Genomic DNA, 23304 nt, shown 5'->3' on the forward strand with positions numbered 1-23304 from the left:
AAGAAGTTAATAGTTGTAATTTAAAATTTGTAAAGATGTAGTCGGTAAAATAAAAACTAAAAAAATGATAAATAATTGGACACTATAATTCAATAAATAATAATCCCTTTCATAAAATTTTGAAAATATTAGTAAATAAATAAATATGAATTGTGATGTAAAAAAAGAAATGACAAATTGAGTTAGAATGAGAAGCAGCTTTGGAGAAGAGATGAAGACCAAACCCCATTAACTATCTATATCTATCTCTTTCTCATTCCACCTTACCCTTCCCCTTCCCATTTCTCTAATTTCCTCACTTTTTTCCTGCCCGGAGATGGCGGTGGCCCGATTGTGTTCCGACGCGGCGGTGGTCAGCGGGAAGAGGAAGATCAGAAGCTTCTTCCGCCGCGTGATGGCGGAGACCCGGCGCCACATGGCGGCAGGCTCCCACAGGAAGAGGCGGCTCAGTTTCCACTATGATCCTTTCAGTTATGCCTTCAACTTTGACGATGGGAATTTTGGATTCTCTTGTTGAAGAAACAAGAAAGGAGCAATATTATGTTTTTTTTTTTTTTTTTTGATGTTTTTGTAATATATTATTTGCTAGATGAGCACGATTCTACACAATGATATATTGTCTACTTTAATCATAATCTCTCGTACCAACAAAGATAATATTCATGAGTTATAAACACATGATCATTTTCTGACTTAACCGACGTGGGACTTTCCTCTAACAAAAAGTTAATTTTTATTATTATTTTTTTTTGTCTCCATTAAATTTTAATAGTGCCCTAACAATTATTTTTCTCAGTAAATATCAATTCATCAACTTTTAAGAATTGGATGGGAAATTTAGAGCTTTTATAATTATAGCTCTTGTTCAAACATTTTTTATTTGAGTTATTTTAATTATTTCATATCTTCGATTTAATATTCAAATATATCGCCTTTTCCTACTTTTTTTTTCAATAACAATGATATATTGGTAATTTAATTTTTTTAAATTAAATTAGATATATATTGTCCGTTTTGACCCATTGCAAACACCGAATGATGTGCCAGCAAGGACACTGCTCTCCAAATGGTATCATAGCCAAAGCTCATTGCTAACCGCTATTGTTGGCTTTGGCCTCTATTAGGTAGCTCGTAGGTGGAAATATTTTAGGAAATAATTATAAATTAATTTAAAAACGGTAGTATATAGAAAATAATGTTATCCAATTTTCTATTCTAACCCAGCAGCCTAGTGAGTAGCTTTCTTTAAAAAGAAAATAAAAAAGCCCACTACTTAATTTTGCATTGGGCTCTTAGGTCAACGTAGAAGCCCATTTACCCAACGTACGGCCCATATTAAGTTTCCAAGGCCCAAGGCCCAAAATCCTCCTACTATTTTGTCTCGAAGTGGAACAAATTTTTTTTTTTTTTTAATGCTTTTTAAATAAAGTCTCTTTTTCGATTTTAAAATAAAAAATTTAGGAAGGATTTTAAATAATTAAAAAAAAAAAAAGTTCTAAAAATTTGGATTAATATAGAAAATATTTAGAAAAAAAAACTTGAGAAATGGAATAGAACCAAATAAGAAAATAAAGTTGTTATATGTTTTTCCTCTCCTCGAGGGAGGAGTATCAAATTTCATGAAGTAAACAAGATAAGTTAACCATATAATCAAAATCAACGAGAAGATGAAGAAGAAGAAAGAAAAAGAAATGGAAATTATTATCTATTTTAAGGAGCAGATCGGAGGTCTGGATCCCTAGCTCCTCGCCGTGGGGGCTCATTTGAGACGATGAGCGGTAATAAACGAGCGATTCTCGTTATGGGCAGTCGTTTTTTCTTCTCTGCTTTCACTGCTTCGTCGTCGTTTTCCATTCGTTTGCTTCTCTACAGGGTGGCAATGGCGTCCCACAAAGGCACAGATTATGGGCATAAGCGGCGGCTGGAAACACATTTAACGGCCTCCCTTGTGGGATTTTGCCGCACAATCTGTTCGATCTGAAGTTCGCATGTCGAAGCCACTGGATTGCCAACAAGGTGTTTGGTATTTTGCCTGTGAGAGAATTAATGGAGATATCCAGCCATTGAAGCTTTGCCAGAGCGCCAACACTCGTGGGGATTGTTCCTTGTATTTGATTTCTTGATATATCTAACTTTGTTAACTCTTCTATGTTCGAGATTGAGCTCGGAATGCGGCCGCTGATCTTGTTTCCCCCAATGTTGAGGACCTTCAATCCCAAGCCAGAGTTCATCTCTGGAATAGCGCCGGTAATTTCATTCTTTGATACATCAATTACCTCTAAGAATCCACTGGTTTTACCATTTAAGATGTTAGAAAGTGACCCAGAAATCTGATTTGAGTGAAGATCGAGAGAGGATAGAGCATTTGGCAATCTGAGTTCTGAGAGGTTAAATTTCAGCTGGTTGTTTGAGAGCTTGAGTTTTTGCAGGCTTGACATGTTTGTCAAGAAATTTGATATCCCATCTGTAAATTGATTGTCTGAGAGGTCTATGGAAGTTATAGAATCAGGTGCTCTGAAGATGGGGAGGGCTCCCCTGAGGCCACACCCAGCAAGATGCACTGCCGAGAGTTGCTTGTCTCTGATCCAACCAGGAACTGTCCCAAAAACAAAGCTGTTATAAGAGAGATCTATTGTCAAGAGTGATGGAATGTTGCTTGCAAGAATGGTTGGCAATGGATCCGACAGCCCATTTCTTGATAGATTAAGGTTCCATAGATTCTGAAGCTTTGAAATGGATGCTGGAATCTGACCTCTAAGCTGATTGCCACTGAGAGAGAGAGTATTGATGGATTTGAGGCCTTGAACTTGGACTGGAATGGTTCCTGTGAGTCTGTTGTTGCTTAATAACAAGTCCAAAAGCTTGGGCAAGCTGAAAATGGAGATGGGTATTGGCCCTGAAAGCTGGTTGTTTGAGAGATCAATATAAGTGAGGTTTTTGAACTGACCCACATGATCAGGGAGGGCACCAGAGAGCTCGTTGGAGCTAAGATCAAAATATTCCAAGCTAGGGAACGTCTTGAAAGTCTGTGGGATTGGACCAGAAAGTGAATTTCTAGCTAAATTTAGCTGGACAAGGTTCATAAGGTTACCTATGGAGGGCGGAATCTGGCCTGTCAAATGGTTGCCACTCAAAGAGAGGATCTGGAGAGAGGGCAGGTGACCTAAACTTGCAGGGATGGTTCCTCCAAGGGCATTGTCCTCTAGGACAAGCTGGGTCAAACGAGACAGGGCTGTGAAACTCTCAGGAATTGAGCCACGGATATGCTTCATTCCACTTATCACAATTACCTCAAGAAAATGCAGATTGCCAAGAGCAGCAGACAATGTACCCTTCATGAACAGCTCACTGTTCTTCTCTGGTCTCTGCAACTGCAAGCTTGTCACTCTCCCCGTTGCGCCACACGCCACCCCTTCCCAATCACCACTGCAACAATCGCTACCTGTCCACGACGCAAGGATATCCGTTGTGTCCTGCACAATTCTGGCCTTGAAGTTCATCAATGAAGCTCTATCTTCCTCTGCACAAACCGGGGCCATCGTAGGCATCGACACGGCCAGTGACACACAACACAACCAGAGAAAAACAAGCAATACCCATTTGAGAGAGTGCATTTTTGAGAGATGGGTGATGATAAGATCCGAGAATTGTGGTGAAATGAAGAAGAGGGAGAGGGAAAAAGGTGGAAAAAGTGATGGACAGACAGAGAGACAACCAATTTTATTCTATTCTTTCACGTAGACAAGAAGGAATAATGATGAAAAGGAATTGGAGTAAGTATTTATAAAGAACAAAAGAGGAAGAAGAGGAAGAAGAAGAAGAAGAAGAAGAAGAAGAAGAAGAAGAAGAAGAAGAAGAAGGAAGTGCTTTTTGGAGAAAGTGAAAGAGTAAGAAATTTGTAAATTAAAGTTTGAATTTCATAAGCTTAAATAGTTTCACATGCAGAGGTTTATTTACTTATTTATTTATTTTAATATTTAAATTTATAGCCGTTGGATCACAAGGATCCCAATTACATTTGAAAGTTGGAGCGCACTGTATTCAAATTCCTTAGCCTTTGAACAAAAATCAAACCTCACATTTACTTATCATACTTATTTCCAGGACCCATCATTTCTTTTTTTTTTTTTTTTTTTCAACTTTTAGTTAATTAATTACGGATTAGGTCCTTAATTATCATTTTAAAGTTGACCTAAATTTGATCGGGTCAGTGTTTTGGGTAAAAATATCATCTATTTAATTATGAGCATCACAGAACATTGACACTACAACAGAGACGTGAAACGGGTGCAAAGGATGCTCGAGTTTCAATTTCTATTATGAATAACTGTCACATCATTTTATGTCTCAATTTTTGCTCGTCAAGTATTATAACAAGTTTATATTCTAAGAGCAACTATAAAACGTTTATGAAATGTCAATGGTAATATTATAACTTTAGAAAGAATCGAAACATTTTTTATTATATAGTTTGTTTATGTTTGATTGTATTGTAATGATTTGGTAGGAACACTTTTTAAGTTTTTTATTTATTTTTTTCTAAAGGCATGTTGAACTTTGGAGTGAGATTTATTTATTCATGAAATAGTCACAATGATGATACCATTTATTAAAGCATATACCAAAGTGTGATTAATAATAATGATAATAATAATAATACAACACTTTCACTTATGCAAAAACCTTGGACTTTGTGAACTGCCCCATTTCCAAATACATACAATTATGGACACTCATTATTTGAATAAGCAATAAAATTTTAATTATTAATTTTGATTTTTGGGTAGAAATCCCTATGTTTTTTTTTTTTATTTGATTTCTATTATTTTTGTTATTGATATGGATTGATTTTACTTTGAGCTTTTTAATTATCGAAAAATAATTATGATAAGACACTAATAATAAACGACAAAAATTTATATAAATTCTTGATCTTCTTAAACCATTCAACTTAAATTTTGAGATGAGTAAATCTCTTTTATTTCATGGAAAATATAGATTAAAAATGTAACACCCGCTCATCGTCAACGCGATTAACAGGAGTTACCATCATCAACGACAACATACTCTAACACCCAATCATAATCTTTAAAATATTAAAAAAAACATCCAGTAAAACATTTAAAACCAGTGCTATTTAAACTTAAAACAACCGAAGTAAATTCTTGACAGCGAAAACATAATTACATAACAGACCCAGACATGGATTCCCAGTAGTCTCTAGCCCGCTGGTCTCGTCCTCGGCTGGCCTGCAGCGTCTACATCTGGAAAGAAAAGTTATGATAATTCTGATGAGTAATTAGATTACTCAGTAAGTAGCTAGCATATCATTCACAGGTTCATAACTAATCTTTCCAGGTGGTTTCACGTTTTATTTACCACTGACTCCTAGTTTTCTTACTAGGGTCATCTGTTCGTTAATGAGGTATCTCAGCTACCTCCAGCTAGGTTACTGACTCTCTCTCAATATGCTTATCTAGAATTTTCGGACTCGTATGTAAGACTCGCTCTCGGTCAAATACGGCCCGTCTACTAATTGCTCTGGCGGCCTGTTTATCTCATATACCAACGGTCAGGAGTACTCATGCTCCCTGACTTAGCACACAGCGCGTTGGCCAGGAACTCCGCGGGAATTAGTAGACTATCATACTCAATAAATAATCCATAGCTCAACCACCAATAAGCATATCTAGAGTCATAACCTTTCCATTAACATGCATAACATACTCACAGTTACTGCATGCTTTCATACATGTATCATGATCAACACGTAGAACATTCAGACAATCATTTATATCACGCTTACATCACAGGCAAGCAGTCACAATATACAATAAACACTAAATATCATCAAAGTTCATCATAACTTATTAAGCTCTTAATCAGGTAAACAACATACTCACATGTGGTAAAACAAGTTAAGAACGAGTTCAAAAGTCAATACGCTACTTACTTGGTTGCGAACTCCTTTTCCCCCTTGAATGTACGTTTAATAGTATTTCAACCCAATTCCTTCCTATTAGACCTATATTTTATCAATTTCAACATAAATATATACCAATTTTGGTAGGACAGGTCAAAAGGAGTCGAACGGGACAAACCGGGAGCCAAAATACCTTCTCACGCGCTCTCACGCGCCAATACAAGGTCGGAGGTTTGTTTTCTCACGCGCCTGAACCGCGTACAGTCGCACATCCACTCGCAGCCTCCCCACGCGCCTCGCGTGTCCTTCACGCGCTCGTCTTCAACCTCTCCTCCTTGCAATTTTTCCCAATCTTTTCCTTTAATACCCGTTGTGTCCCGAAGCAAAAATTTCATCTCTACAGCTCAAATTTCGTTCTGAGTTCTTCTACAACTTTATAGATCTTCTAACTACGGTTCTAACCAGCCTTATTTCATAACTTATTATGCAGTATAACTCAAGATATCGAGATTTAAAGGTTCGGTGATGTGGGTTTTTTTGTTACCTTCGAATTACCGTCCGCTTCAGCTCGGGGCCGTATCCTTTCCTCAAAAGATTCCTCAGCAACAACCCCTCTTCCTTTACCCTCGATTGATGTCCAATTTTAAGCAACCAAAAACTCGAATTCTCCAAAATTTCCTCCTCTGTTTACTGGGTTTCTCTCCATCTCCATTCTTTGTTTTTCTTCCCTTTTTAAAGCCTAATCAGGCTCTAATACACTTCCACATCCCCTAATCACCCACTCATCCATCCCACGCCTCCAGCTACGCGTCCACCGCCCCTCCTCCTCCTTTACAGCAGCTGCTTGACGCAGCTGCTTCGTTTTCGTTTTTTTTTTTTTTTTTTTTAAATTAATTAATTAATTAATTTATTTATTTATTATTATTATTATTATTATTATTAAACACACAACACATACACACAAAATACATTTTATCATTATTTTGGGTTGTTACAAAAAAAAACATGATATATTGGAAATAATCATTTTAGTTTTAACGTACATTAATTTTATGGTTTCTATAATTCCTTCAATTTGACGAATTGGTGTCAAATCTCGAGAAGATTTACCTCAGAGAGATAGAAAATAAAGAGAGTTTTTTTTTTTTTTTTTTTTTTTTTTTTTTTTTTTTTTTTTTTTTTTTTTTTTTTTTTTNTCTTCATTTCCATCTCCTGCTCCTTTCGATAATTTTTTAAAATTTGTTATTATTATAATAAATAAATTGTTGATTGCTCCGTGGTATAATTAGATTTTCATATAAAATTTTATAATGTTTTCTTTAATATTTGTATTTAAAATGATCTTTTAGGAGTTTTTTTTTTTTTTTAACTTACTGTTACATAATTAAACTTTAAAATGATCCATTTTTACAAATAAAGCAGTAAATGACATATTATAATATAATGTGTAATCATGTGTTATAATAAGCTTCCATTAGAGTGAAAATTCAACAATCAGTTGACTAACTTGTCAAGGCTAAGGTCCAAAGTGGTTTCATGTTGACCAATTTTATGTTAATAAAGTTCTCATCGTACAATATTTCACAAAATAATAATAAATTAATAATTTTTTTTAAAAAAATCCCATTATACAAATAAAATAATTCTTTAATTAAGAAAAAAAAAACCTGTAAAAATATTGAACTCCAACAAAAATAAAAGGCTAAATTACATATATAAGACAAAATTTCACTCAAAATTCTTTAAAATAGTGTGATAATTGAAATTTAGTTTAGAGTCTATTGTATTTTATTCCAAGTCCTATTGAATATTAATATAATATTTTTAAAATTAAACTTGGAAGTAATTTTATAATGTAATTAAAAAATAAATAAAACAGCGGTGATTGCGGGTAGCTAATAATTTGGTCCAATCAGAATTTTGATGGTAAAAAGAAAGAAAAAAGAAAAAGAAAAAAAGAAAAGTGTGTATGTAAACCCCATTTCCAAAGTGATAATTGTCCAAAATAGTGAAAAGTTAAAATTGAAATTCCTCTGTTTTGCATTTTGAGGGTCCCACCCCCTTCCAACCTAATACCCTTTTTATTATTATTATTTTTATTATTTTTATTATTTTTCTGATTTTAAATTCCAACTTGATGTGAAAGAGATGTCTCTTTATTATTCAACCATTTACTAAATTTTTACAATTTATTTTTTTAATCAAGAAGTTAGATTTTGAAACAACAATTTGTAAATTTATTTTATATTTTAAGATAAAATGTGTATTTGATCTTTCAATTTTTTAAATTACAATTTTTAATTTAGATACAAAATTGAAGGGTAGGATTGAATTGAAAATAAAATTTAAATTTATATCTAATAAATCAATTAATAAGTTTATATAAACTTTTAAAGTTTGGGGGACTGAATGGCATCAAATTTGTTAGTTTAACCAAAAATTTTATAATAAAAGATAAAATTATAATTTTTAGTGGATAAAAAATAAATGGAAGTCTAATGATCTAAATTCTATTAAAATTTATACCAGATGAATTATTAATTGCTCTTATTTTATTATATATGAGTCAATGGTCACATCATTTAACAACACATCAACACATCAATCAAAGAAAAAACTTATAACACTTCAATTATTTCATCTAGAAATTATTTTTTTTTAGTGCAAATTGAGATAATAAAACCATTTATAAAACAAATTTTATTTTGCCAGCTACAATCAAACATAAAGTTTGATCCCTTCTTCTCTCTTTTTTGCCCCTAAAAGTCCACTTCCATAAAATTTGATACCAAAAGGCTTACCAACTAAGATAGACATGACTTTACTTGTTGTATGCAAAATTTACATTTTATTTTTCCTTTTTTACTTAGTTTTCATATCAGAAATAAATTATTTAACCAACTTACTTCTTAGTCATCCAATATAATAGGTAAATAATCAATAACAAACCGACATTTCAATTTAAAGGACGCATTCATGTTTAATGTTTAAAGAATATTTCATACGATAAATTTCGTTAATAAAACAATGTATTTTATGACAGCTTAAGAGGATGCATATGATATGATATTAGGTAGGAAGCAAAGTAAAGCATATCTTATAATTCAATTTCATTCATAATCTTCTTCTCTAATTTAATTTCATTCATGATCTTCGTTCTCTTTGTTAAAGTTTTTGCTTCATTTCCCAATAAAGCAGATTCAATAATGCAGCTGGATTTCTTACTCTAATATAAAGTTTGGTTTCTTAATAAAAGGAAAGGACCCTCTAATAAGTTAGGTCTTCCTTTATTGAGATGTTTATAACCTCACTTTATATTGTGGTTTTTATTAAAATAATAAGCCACAGTTCGTATTACTAAAGTATCATTACTTAAACTTAAAGTACAAAACAACTAAAGTCGGGATAAGATGAACATAGTTTAGTGATAATTAGCATCTAATTATTGGTTCGAATTCTCATATCTCCACTCATTGTTAATAAAAACTCTACTCAATGGTCGAGACTCAACCAATAATCATGATTTGCTAAGAGACGTTCTCAATAGTTAAGAGCATATAACTAGATAACAAAAACGATTTAGATACTAATTTTATAAGGGATAACCAAAGCAATTAACATGCTCTATATGTATATATTTGCAAACTCATGGAAGAGAGAAAAGGTTAAATCAATTTAAACAATTTAATAGTAATTTATATCTATTTTACTTAATTTAAAATCAAATAAATTACCTAAGAATAACCATTAAACTTTTATGGAAACAATTTAAAAGCGACATAAATCTCACTCTTTTGTTTTTTTTTTTTTTTTTATATTCAAATGTAGTTACATAATAAACATATAAAACGTCATGCATTAGATTCTAAGTTATCTAATAAAACAAATACACACTAAACACATCTAATCAAATCAATCAAATCAAGGTTCAATGAACTTTTTACCCCCTATAATTAATACCCTCTTTAACTATGAACAAACATACATAATTGTAATCCTACCTAATTGTAATGTATGTCAAAATTCAAGCACCAACTTTTATGAAAATAAATACGGTTTAAAAGTTTCACTTTTAATTTTATATAAGAGATTTCATATCAACGAAAATAATGGTTCTTACTAATATCATCTGCCTTTCATTTCCTAACTAGTATCACACTTCCGATGCAACGAGAGGGTGAACTTGTTTGGATTAGTATCACACTATCTTTCATTTCCCAAGCTATTTCAATATGATGTTTGTAACCAGTTAGAATGCTCATGAATATAAAAACTAATAGATCTTTCTTCTTTGGAGTGGCAAGGAAGAATAAAAGTCCCTACGGTATTGAGAGGGTGGATTTGTTTGGATCAATTTCAAATCTCTTAAAATGTTGTGCAAATGCACACGAGTGTTAACTAGTAACCTTAAGATAGCATAATAGATTAACTAATGGTAAGGTAATGAAGAACAGTACAAATATGGCCCCTATTTCTCGTAAAGGAAGATTCACTAGAAAGATCAATAGAGAAAGAAAGTTTAGAGATGGTACTTGTTATCCATCAAGGGCGGCTTTTCTGCTCAATTTCCGAGAGCAGGAACCATGTTAAGTGACTTCAGTATAAAAGCGTACGTGAAAGCATCCTCTTGTAGCTTCTCAAATCTGCATGGCAGCGAAAAAAAAAAAAAAAAAAAGATGAAAAACTTCAAAATGTAAGCGTGTTTTTTCCTTTTTTTAATAAACAAAAGATTAATGCCAACATGTGTATTCTCAAGGTTGTTTTCCTTTTTATATCTTTCCAAGTTCATTACCACGGGTGGCCTATGTTTGAAAAAAAAAAAGAGAATTATGAGAGATCAGACTTTCATGGAGAGACATGCAAAAAAGCACTCCACAAAAAGGAGTTCCACACTCATTAAGAAAATGACTCAAATCCAAAAGAATACGAAGTAACTAAAAATCTGGCTTTTCTATACCCACATAAAGGTCCTACACTAAATAAATAAATAAATAAATAAAAGAAAATTGGAGTTCTACTTCAATAGTTACAGGCTTATGAACAAATAAACAATGATTTAAATGTTACAATTCTCCTCATTACAGTTTTTTAAATAGGCAGTGAGAAATCATAACAGAGTTCAACATAGTGTTTCTTCTCCATATCTACAGTAGAGTTGTAAATAAATAAATAAAAGGCAGCAGTTAATGTCATCAATTAAGTAAGAATAATTTTACTATCATATTAAAGAAGAAAAAAGGCACAAGCAACAAAAAGAGATGAGATAAAAACAAGCAAGAAAACACAGATCATGAAGTAAAGCCTACAAAAGAAATCAACCATAGAATAATTACCTTCCCGACTTTGAAAAGTGTCCGGCACCAAGTTCACATTTGAAAAGCAAAAGATTATCATCGGTCTTCATATCCCTTAATTTTGCCACAAACTTAGCGGGTTCTGAATATAAAACACGGGGATCTGCCACATGGACAAAAGGAATTGACACTTTGAAGATTTGTCTCTAAAAAAATATAGATATATTCATCAATCTCCTTGTCCATTCTGAATATGAAGGGAGATTGTGTGCGCAGGATGAAGAAACAGGGAAATTGATTGGCTCTACTTGGAGTGAAGTTTTAAGAATTCACACTTACCGTTTAAGCCGGTGGTAACAAGTATGTCTGGATAATGTTGAGCCTTAACCTGAAAAAATGCAGATAAAGTCATGTCCTAGTGAAAACAAAAGTTTCAAAATATTCTGTGAAACAAATAAGCACCGATACATTCAAATGATCCAAAATCAAGTTCAGATCAAGTCGATGATTAGGTGGAAATCCCGAAACAGAATGTCGATAAAAAAAAAAAATTGTGAGGTGCATACATTGTCAACTGGCGAATATGATTTCATGTAAAAGTAGAATTCCTCCTTCCTAGGGTCACCCCATTCCTGCAGAATTCAAAAGACGGTAAGAAGCAGGTCAAAAAGAATAGGCGCTGCAATTAATTAAATTACATATTTTCAGTAAACGAAAGTTGAAAGTGTGGGAAAAATTAAAAGAAATGATAATGGATAAGTAGAAATATTTACACAGGCGAAGAGAATTTCGTATGTTAAGAACACATAATGGGAAAAATAAAGTTGAAATGCAACGAAAGCATCGTAGCAAGTATATGAACGTATTTGAGAATGGCTTTCTATGTGCGTGCTATAAACAGAAACATTTTCCACCCTTTTGTCTTTTTAATATATATTTACCTACATTGGACTCTCGTTCAGAATAGCACAATAATTTGGGGACCCGGAAGTGATTTTAAGCCATTTCTAGCATAAGCTAAACCTTAAGAGTCACCGACCGAGGAATCGGACTACCTCACTGCTTGGTACCACTAACAGGATTACAAAAGGTACATTAGGGAAGAGATTTACCTCCCACTCCGAAGTCGTAAGGGGAATTGTCGGATCAAGCATGGTCGTTAGAACATCTACAAAAGGTACCCCAGCAACTGCAGCTTTGAACAAATCAGGCCTCATATTTAGAACAGCACCAATAAGCAAACCCCCAGCACTTCTTCCATCAATGCACAGTTTTTCCTTTGAACAGTATTTATTCTCGATCAAGTATTCAGCACAAGAAATAAAATCCGTGAATGTATTCTTTTTCTTCAATAACTTTCCATTTTCGTACCACTGCCTCCCCATTTCACCACCTCCACGAATGTGAGCTATTGTATAAATAAAACCTCTGTCTAACAAAGATATCCTTGATCCCTTGAAACTAGGGTCTATGCATATCTGTTCAAAGAATGAAATTCATATCAAGACCATGTCCATGTACAATCATTGTTGCAATTGACAAGAAGAAAGTACACGGAAAGATTCAGGTACAAGGTCATGTCCTATGCAAATAATTAAGATCGGTAAATTGGCAACTGGAAGAGATCATAATTATAGCAAAAACTAGGAAATCAAAATGGAACATAGATCGTCAAAGAATGTATTACAATGCATAAATAAATATTTCCGAATTGAAAATTTTGATAAATCAATTAACATAGGAAAATAACTTTACATTAATTAAAGCTCCATCAACAAAACTCTGATCCACAGGGGGAGGCCCCAGGAAACAAAAACACTTACTTTAAAATAACTTCAAAATCCTGAAATCTGTCTAGAATCTGATTAACACGGGTCTTTTTACCTCATAAGAACCATAGCCGTAAAGTAGAAGTGGGTCTGAACCATCAAGTTTCACTAGATCCTTTCGATAAACAATTGATAGGGGAACTTTAGTGCCATCTAGAGCAGTTGCCCATTTCCTCTCTGTCACATATTTATTAGTATCAAAACCTCCCAACACCTGATAGAAGTCGTGAAAATATCACTATGTTACAGACAAATAAATAAATTCAAATCCCCAGGTGGGGGAGGGAAAAGTAAGAATTCTGGATTTGCGAGACAACAGGAATTCTCAAGTATAAAAAAGTGGATAATGAAAAGGCATGACTTCAACAAACAGACAGAGAAGGTTTCTGTAAATTATTACAAAATTATTTACATAAGGGAATAACAATCTTAAGTATAAAAAGTGAAAAAAGAGAGTAAAAGAACGTACAGAAAGCTGAAGAAATTTGCAATGGTTTTAAAAAGACTAGATAAATAACAGATAGAAATTTGTATTTGGTTTATACATATATATAGATAGATAGATAGATATTTTTTTTTTCTTTTGACAATCATTTAAACCTAGAGGCAATCCCGGTCATAAGAGAAAACAACATAACCATGATTTGCGGAACTACTCACTGTTTCAACTTTCTTTAGAATGGAAACTCCTGATGTCATATCATAGTCGTATGTAGAGGGGGGTGTCCTCATTGAGCTGTAACAAAACCGTAAAATACTGGAAGAGAATTCTGATTCTGATAAATCCACTGAATAAGTCGCATCAGTAAAATCCACGGCTCGTCCACCTTCAAGGCTTCTAAGTGGTTCTCCAATATCAGGAAGACTATAGACAACAATTTTTGGTAGACCATCTTCACGTTCGAATACAACGATGTGGTTAAGAAACAGTTGTATGTCCTGGATTTTCACACTGGACAGTATTCAAACAACTTAATAAACCCCAATGACAAGCTCGTTACCTCGACTGGTTGCAGGAAATAATAGAGAGAGATATTGAAACATAAGCTAATTAAGAAGCTTTCAACAGTTTTAATAGACAAAATCAAATTCACAGCACAATAGGAAGTTCATTTTTGTGTTGAAACCTAAATCAAAATAAGTACCAAGTGTCAGGCAAAGTGAACATGAAAATCCTAATTATAGTTGATACAGATCAGTTGGGTCTTTCACTTTATAAAAATAGCTGCTCTAACATATTTCCAACAAATAGAATAAATAAACAGCAAGTTCATACAAAAATATGTTTTCAGGCTAGTTGATTCAAGTCATTAACTATCAGCTCATCACTTACAATTTTGTTTCAACTTCACATTATACCATCAGGTCCATCATAAAGTATCATAAGAGAATACAAATCACTACCTTTCCCTGTGCGGAAGAAGAACCGTTGTCGCTGATATATTATCGAGAGGGCAAGCTACTACTTCTGAATTGAAAATCTCTTCACTTCGTCTCCGGATAAAAAAATGATTTCCACGGTGACTGGGAAAAGTGTCAACTCCATCCACTCTAGGTGTCAAGACAGTAAGCCCATCTTCTGGCCTTGATACATCAAGGTAAAAGTTGAACCTAGTAAACTTACTTTCAGATGCAATAAACAAATATTTCTTGCTCTCAGAAGCTTGAAGATCGAGAGAGAACATGTCATCCTTTTCATGATAAAGGCAGGTGTCCGTTGACTGCTCTGTTCCCAGTTTATGTAACCATGCCTATTGAAAGGGGAGAAAATTTACTAGATCAACATCTAAAATTCTGACACGTTGAAATGAAAATTTTAATGTGAAGTTTGACCATAATATTTATGGGAACATCAGAATGCAGATACTGAATCTATTTTCACCCAACATATGCACTCTGAGCAGTGCTCTTTACAACTATAAAAACTCTTCTGCTCCCACTCTTCTGATATAAACTTATTAGGATATTATAATCTATATCAGTATTACAAAAGAGAAACTAGAGGAATTGCAAACTGTTCTAATGGTATAGAGGACATCTTCTTTTTAATTAACGAATTTACCTACTATTTGATTAGAAGTCGATTCTGAATGCACAGAACAATCAACAAGGATATTGGGTATGATAGGCCACAGGAACTAAATGATTGTTAGTGCTTTTCCAATGAGAGAACCACAGTAAAATCGATGAAAAATACAGAAGATCACCTTATCAGGTCGAAGAATCTCATCCATTGTGATGTAAACTAAAGCGTCATTGCCAGCCCATTTGAGATACGATGTCACGCCTGTAAGAGGTTTTCCTACAGGAGCTCCAGTCTCGGCATCAATAACATAGACCTTGTAGATTTCATCTCCTTTAGTGTCTTCTGCATACGCCACTAGCTTGTTGTTTGGACTAACCTAGAGAAGAAATGGCCGTAATGTAAACATCCTTAAATTAAAAATTCGTCTAAGAGAAACAGGATCAAATTCGGAAGCAGATCCGCGCCTACAATACCTCAAAGGCACCAATGCAGTAGTAGGATTGGTTCTGTGCCTTATCGTTTTCGTCCAATATAACATGCTCCGGAGGAGCACCAGGTCCAGTAGGCATGACATCGTGCACAGAGACAGCTTCTTCACCACGGGGTACAAAACGCCTGCAATATTGAACATATTCTTTCCCGTCTAGAGTCCTCTTATAGTAATAGTAAGGACCTTTTCTCTCAGGCACAGATATATCATCCTCCTTGATTCGTCCTCTTATCTCACCATAAATCTGTTCTTCCACTTGCTTAGTTCCTAGATCGATGAATAAAGAAAAACGCACACATTCATCGAAATATCCTCATTTACAAATCATCAGAAATCGATAGATAGATCAAACGACAATACTCCTATTCATTTCTTATAAACTACCAGTAAAAATTCAAGAACCAAGATGAAATGTAAACTATAGTTCACCGGACATGACGAAATCAGTATAGGCATTCTCCTGCTGCAAGTACGAAATGACATCGGCATTTTTGCGAGAATCGTCGCGCAACCAGTAATAATTGTCGATCCTTACATCCCCAAATAACTCCATTTTGTGTTCCACCTTCTTAGCCACCGGAGGAGAGTGAGAATGGCTCATTGTGACGACCGTCGATGAAGCCAGCGATTGGAAGTGACGGAATGAAGCTACCGACGGAGAGCCGGCGAAAGGAATAAAGAGAATAACGCTTCTTCTAACCAAACCAAATATGACATTTTGTTGAAGTGGCTTCATATAGTCAACAATGTTTTCTCAAACTGTTCAAAGTTCGCAAATTTCCATTTTATGCATTGAATATTTATCCATATATACCATTTGAAGCAAATATTTTTCAAAAAAAAAAAAATATATATATATATATATATATATATATTATTGTAAAATATGAACTTAAACTTCTTACATCTTACCTCAACAAAATTAGAAGAAAAAAAATTAAAGGTAAATTATAAATTCATTTTTGAACTTTTAGGCTAAAAATAAATCCTCTGTAAAGCCTTAAATCCTCTGTTTCCATCCTGAAGTCTTTCTCTTGCTCACTCTATTCTAATGCACACCATTTTTGTTAAAATTAATTACCTTCAATGGCTAGCTTTGCCTCCTGGCACTTGGGTTCTGCATGGTGCACCCGAACTTGGCCACAGTTCACACCGTCCGAGATACTTCCGGCCGGTTCCTTGGCGTTGATTATGGCACATGGGCTTCCGGGAAGGCCTTTGTCATCGGCGACAAACCTTGGTTTGCTTGAAAATAATGTCGAACATCTTTTCTGTGTTCGTATTTGATCGTACTCATTTATGTTTTTCTCATGGGATTAACGTTGAACACCTTTTCATGCCTTTTCATTTGTATCCTCATCTAATTATTCTCGTGAGAATAACCTTGAACACCTTTCGTGCATCTGTATGTGCTTATATTGCCTTCGAGTAATTGCTTTTTTATATATAAACATATGTAGATAGAAAGATTCAATAGCATCAAATCTCTTGAACCTTGCATCCGTAATTTATGATGTAATATTTTTTCAAAAAACTGTAAACTTAAGAAAAATAACGCTATAAACAATTACATTACGAAACAAACTTGCTAACCAGCCAATAATAATCTCGTACTAATCTCATCATTTACATTACTTCTATGATCTTATTACCTCAGAGAATGCATATAGTTCATTTTACATCTGGTAATAACGTGAAGAAATCAATACTATCATCAATGAATTTTTATACAATCACTTGGAAGGACTTTTGAAGTACTTAAAAGCACTTGAAAAGTCTTTCCAAACCAGCCTTTAAGAAAGACAATTTTGATATCATGGAGTAGAGAAAGGAAGCCATAGAGGCAAACAAGATACAAACTATGGTGTTCCAGAAGTAACACAAACAGATTAATCTCATCCATAAATACTTTCTACACTGATTAATGTCCAATCTGACATACCAAATCATGCTCAACAGGCAGTATGATGCACAGGCGTGACTGTGGCCGAGTTTTTCCCTTTTTTTTCATTAGTAATACACAAATGAATTTAAAGAGGTCCCAACAAGAAACATACTCTGAATGCAAACTGCTGAATAAATAAATTACCTACTGCCAACGTAATTCACAGCCCAAAGTATCTATCTTATCAGCCTAGGAGGAAATATCCACCCAAGCAGAACAATGATCTACCTGCAAACAACAAATTCAAGATATCCTTGTTAAAGAGATTTTGTCGCCCGATCACGATAGCTTGATACTTTCACAAATATGGCCAATAATCAACCCCCCCTTTTATCATAAGAAATATGGAACTCCTGTTCTTGGGCCTCTCATCTGATTATTCTCCTCTGTCTCAGTGAAGAACTTCACCTCTCTTTCCTGTTTGAAGTTAACAAACGGTTTGTTGAATAAGATACTTGCATTTTAGAAGAAATGTAATTAAAAACTTTTTTTTAGAAGAGTAGTCACCCAGTGGTTCAAACTCTAAAGATGGAGAAACTATTCAATGGGCTACCCCCTCCTTTGACCATGAAATGTGGGGGAGAGATTGAAAGATATTTGATGTCTATTTATTGTTATAATATAAGAAATATTGAAAAAGCCAATGCCATGAAAATCATAACGTAATGGTGCTTCAACGGATTAAAACACCGAAGGATCAATACTTTTCTTCTTTCAAAACATAAAATAATATGACTAAAGTGAATACTCACCATATTATCATTAAAGCTCAATATAGAAGCTACATTTCCACAACGATAACAATAATTTGGAGCAGACCATACCTGCAAATTCAAGGACGAGATAACCCAATCAACCACATAAAGTCTATCATTATACAGAGAAATAATAACTTTGGCTCTAAATCTTACAGTCACAAGGCCTTTATCCTGAAACATATACTTGAGACCTTCTTGTACAAGTTGATGTGCTCGGCAAACCAAATCAAGTTTATTAATGTGATTGAACTGCAAAAAATAAAATCTGCATAAGCTCCGAAGGAAGTTGTACGGTTTAACTTCAAAACAGATAAAATTACCTCAGAAGTAACCCTGGAACCAAAAAGCCAACCTGCTCCTCGTGGACTCACTGCCCATGTTTCAATATCTTCTGGATCACTCCACATAAGATCACAAAAAGGCCCCTCATGCGGAATTTCACAATTTCTATCAATCACCCTTATCTGTCAGCGGAAGAAAAATGGTAGAAGAAAGGCCTCAAGCCAGTAAAGTTCCAAACTGATCCATTGGAAAATACGATTAAGAAACATTATTCAACAGTTCATAAGAGGAAATCATATCACATCGGACATTATAGTATTTCAAATGTGTTTCGTAAGGTGTGTGAAAGTGTTCACAAGGCAAGTGCCAAGCTGCAGTTATATAAGTTTTTTCCCATCATTTCTTCAAAGAGATCTGCACAGATCTAAATACCAGTAAGAGGACTGTGCATTGATATTGCCATATAATGCAGAAGGTCTCAATCACATATGGTAGAATGGACAATCTACTAAATCAGAGTGGAAATAAACAAACAATAAGTCATGATTAACTGGTTTTTGGAGCCATCCTACCGTAAGGACGCACTGACCTCTAAAACAGGTTTACTCAAACGGAAAAAGGTACCACTATTTACATTCTGAAATGCTTCTCGAGCACATGAAAACTTGGGGGGGGGGAAGGTATAGGACAAGAGAGAGAGGTTGTAATTTTAAAGAATATAAGGAAACCTGATTTATGGTTCGAACATCAGGAGAGAGCCCTCCATGGACACAGAGAACCTGAGATGATAAGAAAACCAATAAAAATGTATAATCACATAAGGGGGCCCAGCAATGATAATTCGCACGTTTATGAAATCAATTGCATATATCCATGCACATAAGATCACATAGTCAGGGGTGGGGGTTTTGGAAGGCAACAAGAGAGAGAGGTTACGGTTCCATCTATAATTGCTGAGAGTGTCAAGTAGTCAAAAACATCTGTACAGTACCGCCATGCATTAGCATTTCCATACTTTCTCTGGCACTCATCATAAAAACCATAAACCTAGCAAGAAAATTGCAGAACCAATGGATATTACAATAAAGTTCAAAACCTTCATATCATGATATCAGCATTCATGCTATCAAAAAAGTATGAAGATCAAGTTTTCAATGTAATATGGAGCAATAACATGATCTCCACTCAATAAGTTCCATTGTTAAGAGGAGGAAATAAAGTAAAATAAAGACTGGAACTATGTCGGTGGAAAATGCATGTAAAACAGCATTTGGGACTAGAACTCGACATAATGGCAAGATCAACCCTTGTTCTCTAGCTGAGCAATCCCCAAACCTTCTATTCACTAAATTCGAATCTATGGCTACAATCTGTCCCCAATAATATAATTATCCCAATTTCATGACCTCAACAGATTTTAAGCCCATTTCCTCACTGGGTTGAACTGTAATCCAAGGTCCTTGCCGCCCTATTCAAAACTCTCATTAATCCAGACATGGCCATACCAAAATTACACAAGCAGGAAAGTTTTAATGCACAATTTTATTCATACCAGTGCTTTAGCCACACAAAAAAAGGAAGATATATGGATAGATTTGAGGTGCCAGATAGTTGAGATGCAGAATACACGCAAATGCAAGGATGGCCATTACTAATTATACAGACTTTCAGAATACTTGTGACCTTTTTTTAAGGCATTTTCTCGACTCTGTTTTCAGAAGGGAAAGGAACATTGGATGGAAATGGGAACATTGACTGTTGAAGGCCTAAATTCTACCGTGTTTTTATACTATTTATGGTGACTTTCAAAATGCTTGTGCACTTGAGAAAAGGCATTTTCTCCACATTGTTTTCAGGAGGTGAATAGAAATTGATGAGATGGAAAAGTAGCTTGTTGAATGCCTAAATTCTCCAACTTATCCAACAATGCAAATCCAGGGTCTATCAAAAGTATGGGTCTTAAAAGCAGACATTCATCTCCTTTCTTTTCCATTATAGACATGTAGGTTTGAAATACATTACTTCATAAGAGAGATAGCATCACAACCTCAATAGACTAAACAGAAGATTCAAACCTGTGTAAGCTGTCTACTCTCATGGTTTCCTCGCAATAGTGTGATGTTAGCCGGATATCTAAGAAGACAAATAAATTTTCTTAGGAAAGGAAATATTGTTGGTCTTTCAAAAGAATTTCATAGCAAATAACAGAATAGAAAATGAAAATCATAGCAAATCAATTTTTAGGACTTCTTTTGTATTAGTAGGTGACAAATAAGTGCAACCCATATAAAAGGCCTATGAAACAAGGGGCTAAATGATAAAATGAGCAAGTACCCTCTTCTCACAAAACAAAAGGTGCATACATCTTCAGCTATAATGAGCATAAAATTACACAAACATGAATTATATGGCCCTGCAAACATGGAGAGTTTTTTTTTTTATTTTTGATAAGAGACAACATGGAGAGTATTTTTCAAACCCAGAAGCAAGCTTAAAACTTTACCTGGCTTTAAGAAGCAAAAGAATCGTAAAAACTTCGAGACTGTTATAACCTCGATCAACAAAATCACCCTGACAATGAATAGTTAGTATTAACCACCCCATAGGATCATCAATTGACAGTCATAAATTGTCCAAAAAAAAAAAAATAACATACCATGAAAATATAATTTGTCTCCGGTACATGACCTCCGGTCTGAAAAAGTTTCATCAGGTCATGAAACTGACCGTGAATATCACCACAAACCGTTACAGGACTGTTGACAGGTTGCACATTAGATTCCTCAATGAGGATCTCTTTTACCTGATATGCAGAGAGCATGAATCCATTAACAGTCCAATTCATTAGGTTATCCAAATTTCCCAACATCGCATGCACCCACGCATACAGACATTGCCAATAAGAATCCAATGAAAATAGTAATAATAAACCAGCGAACGAATAATCAAGTTCTTTCAAGTTTCAACCGATAATGTCGTTTACAATGTAAGTGTTGACCTCGATTAATAAACAGTGACTTCTTAGGCGAGAGTGCGTATTGCGCATCCGGGTCAATATACACAAGCACAAACACAATGTCGAAAATTCCCAATCAGAATTCCACATGTGAACCCCAAATTGATCTTTGGGAATACAACTAATAACCTCAACATCCATTTCCCTAAAACTTCATCTAAGCACAGTTCGTGTACAATAAACGTAAACCAGTGAGCTACGCGATAAAGTTTCGCGAAAAGCTGAAGAAACTAAAAACTCAATCCAGGAACATCAAGCATAAACCCTGTTAGTAGAAGCAAAAGCCGCAGCATCAATGAAGATACAGAAAGGTTTTACACACGAGGTTCCAAAATGTATAACCCCTAACTATCCTCAGATACGGACGGGTTTGAAGATTAATCGCGAAAACAACTGATTGAGGGTGGGAATAAAAACAATAAAACCTTACGAATTCACAAAGAAGTTGAAGCTCGTCTTCAAGAAGGTGCTGGCCTTCCTTGACCTTAGCGATCCACTGGTCCAAATCCATGTAAGAAGAGCGACAATGGAGAATGGAACGAGAAGAAAAGGCAACCCTAGAGAGAGAAAACTCCGATTAATTATATGGAGGCTGTGATTAGCCGATTGAAATTGAAATTTCAGTGGAACGAGCCGACGCTCACCAAACAGATCCGTCCAACCCACCGCCCCCATTTTGTTAATTTCAGAGAAAAACACCTCTGTTTTATAAATAATTTTTTTGTAAAAATAAATAAATCAATCAAAATAATTATTCATTTCTTAAATTGATATATAATCCACAGCTGCTCGATTTTTTTAATTACATTCCAATTATTTGAATTACACAATTGTTTTTTTACGTCATTTGATACGCAAAATAAAAAATGTACTTCAGATTATAAATTTTTAGTTTTTTTTTTTATTAAATTGATGTATCTTACACTTAATGACTAAATAACTTAACGATTAAATAGTTTAATAGAATGTACATCATTTAACTGGTGTCTATTTAATTCGTTGGCTTTCGTTTATTTTCTTGGAAAAACATCAATTGAACTAAACATTATATAATTTAGACATCACGTTATTTACGGTATGTATTGTTATAATTATCATTGTTTAGTCGTGTACTTCATTTCAATAAATCATCATCTCATCATTTATCGTTCTCTTTTAGTTTAAGTATACTATAGACTAAGATGTCATGTCATGTTTTTTTTTTTTTTTTTGTAAGTTAATCCTTCTAGTTTTTTCGTCTGCCTTAAAATTTTAATTATTTTTCTCTTTTTTTTTATGTGTGTTTTCTATTTTCATATTAAAAAACTAAATATCAACTATGTAATTTGGTTCTCCTTGTTTTCAAATTTAAATATCAACTATGTTTTTTTTTTTTTTCATCATGACAGCCTATAAAAGAAAAGATAAAATTTAAATAAGAAAAAAAACACCAAAATTAATAAATGATATTGTTCAAAATATTATAACGGAAATACAATTATAAAAAAAAACTAAAAAATGTAAAAATTAATTGACATCTTGGAATGAATCTATGTGACTGCACAACTCTCGAACGCTCTTCCACCTCGATCGACAGTCTGCAAATACCTTAAAAATAAAGGAATGAGTATAAAATATACTTCGTAAGCAACTTATTTATAGGTTTTCATCCCGTCTATGACATAGCAAGTGACCACAAGCTTTACTCTAAACTTTAAGTATGGATAGTGGATTTAGCATGATAATTTGTCTTTATTCACCT

The 23304-nt window shown here is 34.1% G+C and overlaps 3 protein-coding genes across 4 annotated transcripts; all 3 read right to left on the bottom strand.

Annotated features, from left to right (window-relative positions):
• Nucleotides 1-1593: 1593 nt before the first annotated feature.
• Nucleotides 1594-3750, bottom strand: LOC111458388 (MDIS1-interacting receptor like kinase 2-like). The gene has a single exon (XM_023101022.1). It carries the CDS (start codon nt 3612-3614, stop codon nt 1830-1832), a length of 1785 nt encoding a protein of 594 aa, XP_022956790.1. The 5' UTR covers nt 3615-3750; the 3' UTR covers nt 1594-1829.
• Nucleotides 3751-10227: 6477 nt separating this feature from the next.
• On the bottom strand, nt 10228-16285 carry LOC111458824 (protease 2-like). Its single transcript, XM_023101648.1, has 11 exons — nt 15992-16285; nt 15546-15829; nt 15254-15448; nt 14451-14797; nt 13707-13998; nt 13102-13260; nt 12330-12695; nt 11784-11849; nt 11557-11605; nt 11257-11380; nt 10228-10566 (listed from the first exon to the last, which is right to left on the bottom strand). Exons 1-11 carry the CDS (start codon nt 16161-16163, stop codon nt 10485-10487), a joined length of 2136 nt encoding a protein of 711 aa, XP_022957416.1. The 5' UTR covers nt 16164-16285; the 3' UTR covers nt 10228-10484.
• Nucleotides 16286-17386: 1101 nt separating this feature from the next.
• LOC111458739 (phytochrome-associated serine/threonine-protein phosphatase-like) lies at nt 17387-22298 on the bottom strand. 2 transcript variants are annotated; one of them, XM_023101528.1, is made up of 11 exons: nt 22208-22298; nt 21994-22120; nt 21204-21350; nt 21051-21118; nt 20623-20680; nt 19484-19594; nt 19276-19326; nt 18586-18729; nt 18419-18514; nt 18260-18331; nt 17387-17924 (listed from the first exon to the last, which is right to left on the bottom strand). In XM_023101528.1, exons 2-11 carry the CDS (start codon nt 22072-22074, stop codon nt 17841-17843), a joined length of 912 nt encoding a protein of 303 aa, XP_022957296.1. In that variant the 5' UTR covers nt 22075-22120; nt 22208-22298; the 3' UTR covers nt 17387-17840. The 2 variants fall into 2 exon arrangements, with proteins under 2 accessions (XP_022957296.1, XP_022957297.1); XM_023101529.1 differs by lacking the exons at nt 17387-17924; nt 18260-18331; nt 18419-18514; nt 22208-22298 and having other exon boundaries at nt 18700-18784; nt 21994-22201.
• Between the last annotated feature and the right edge of the window lie 1006 nt (nt 22299-23304).

This window comes from Cucurbita moschata, unplaced genomic scaffold, assembly GCF_002738365.1.
Source record: "Cucurbita moschata cultivar Rifu unplaced genomic scaffold, Cmos_1.0 Cmo_Scf00021, whole genome shotgun sequence".
Lineage (NCBI taxonomy): Eukaryota > Viridiplantae > Streptophyta > Magnoliopsida > Cucurbitales > Cucurbitaceae > Cucurbita > Cucurbita moschata.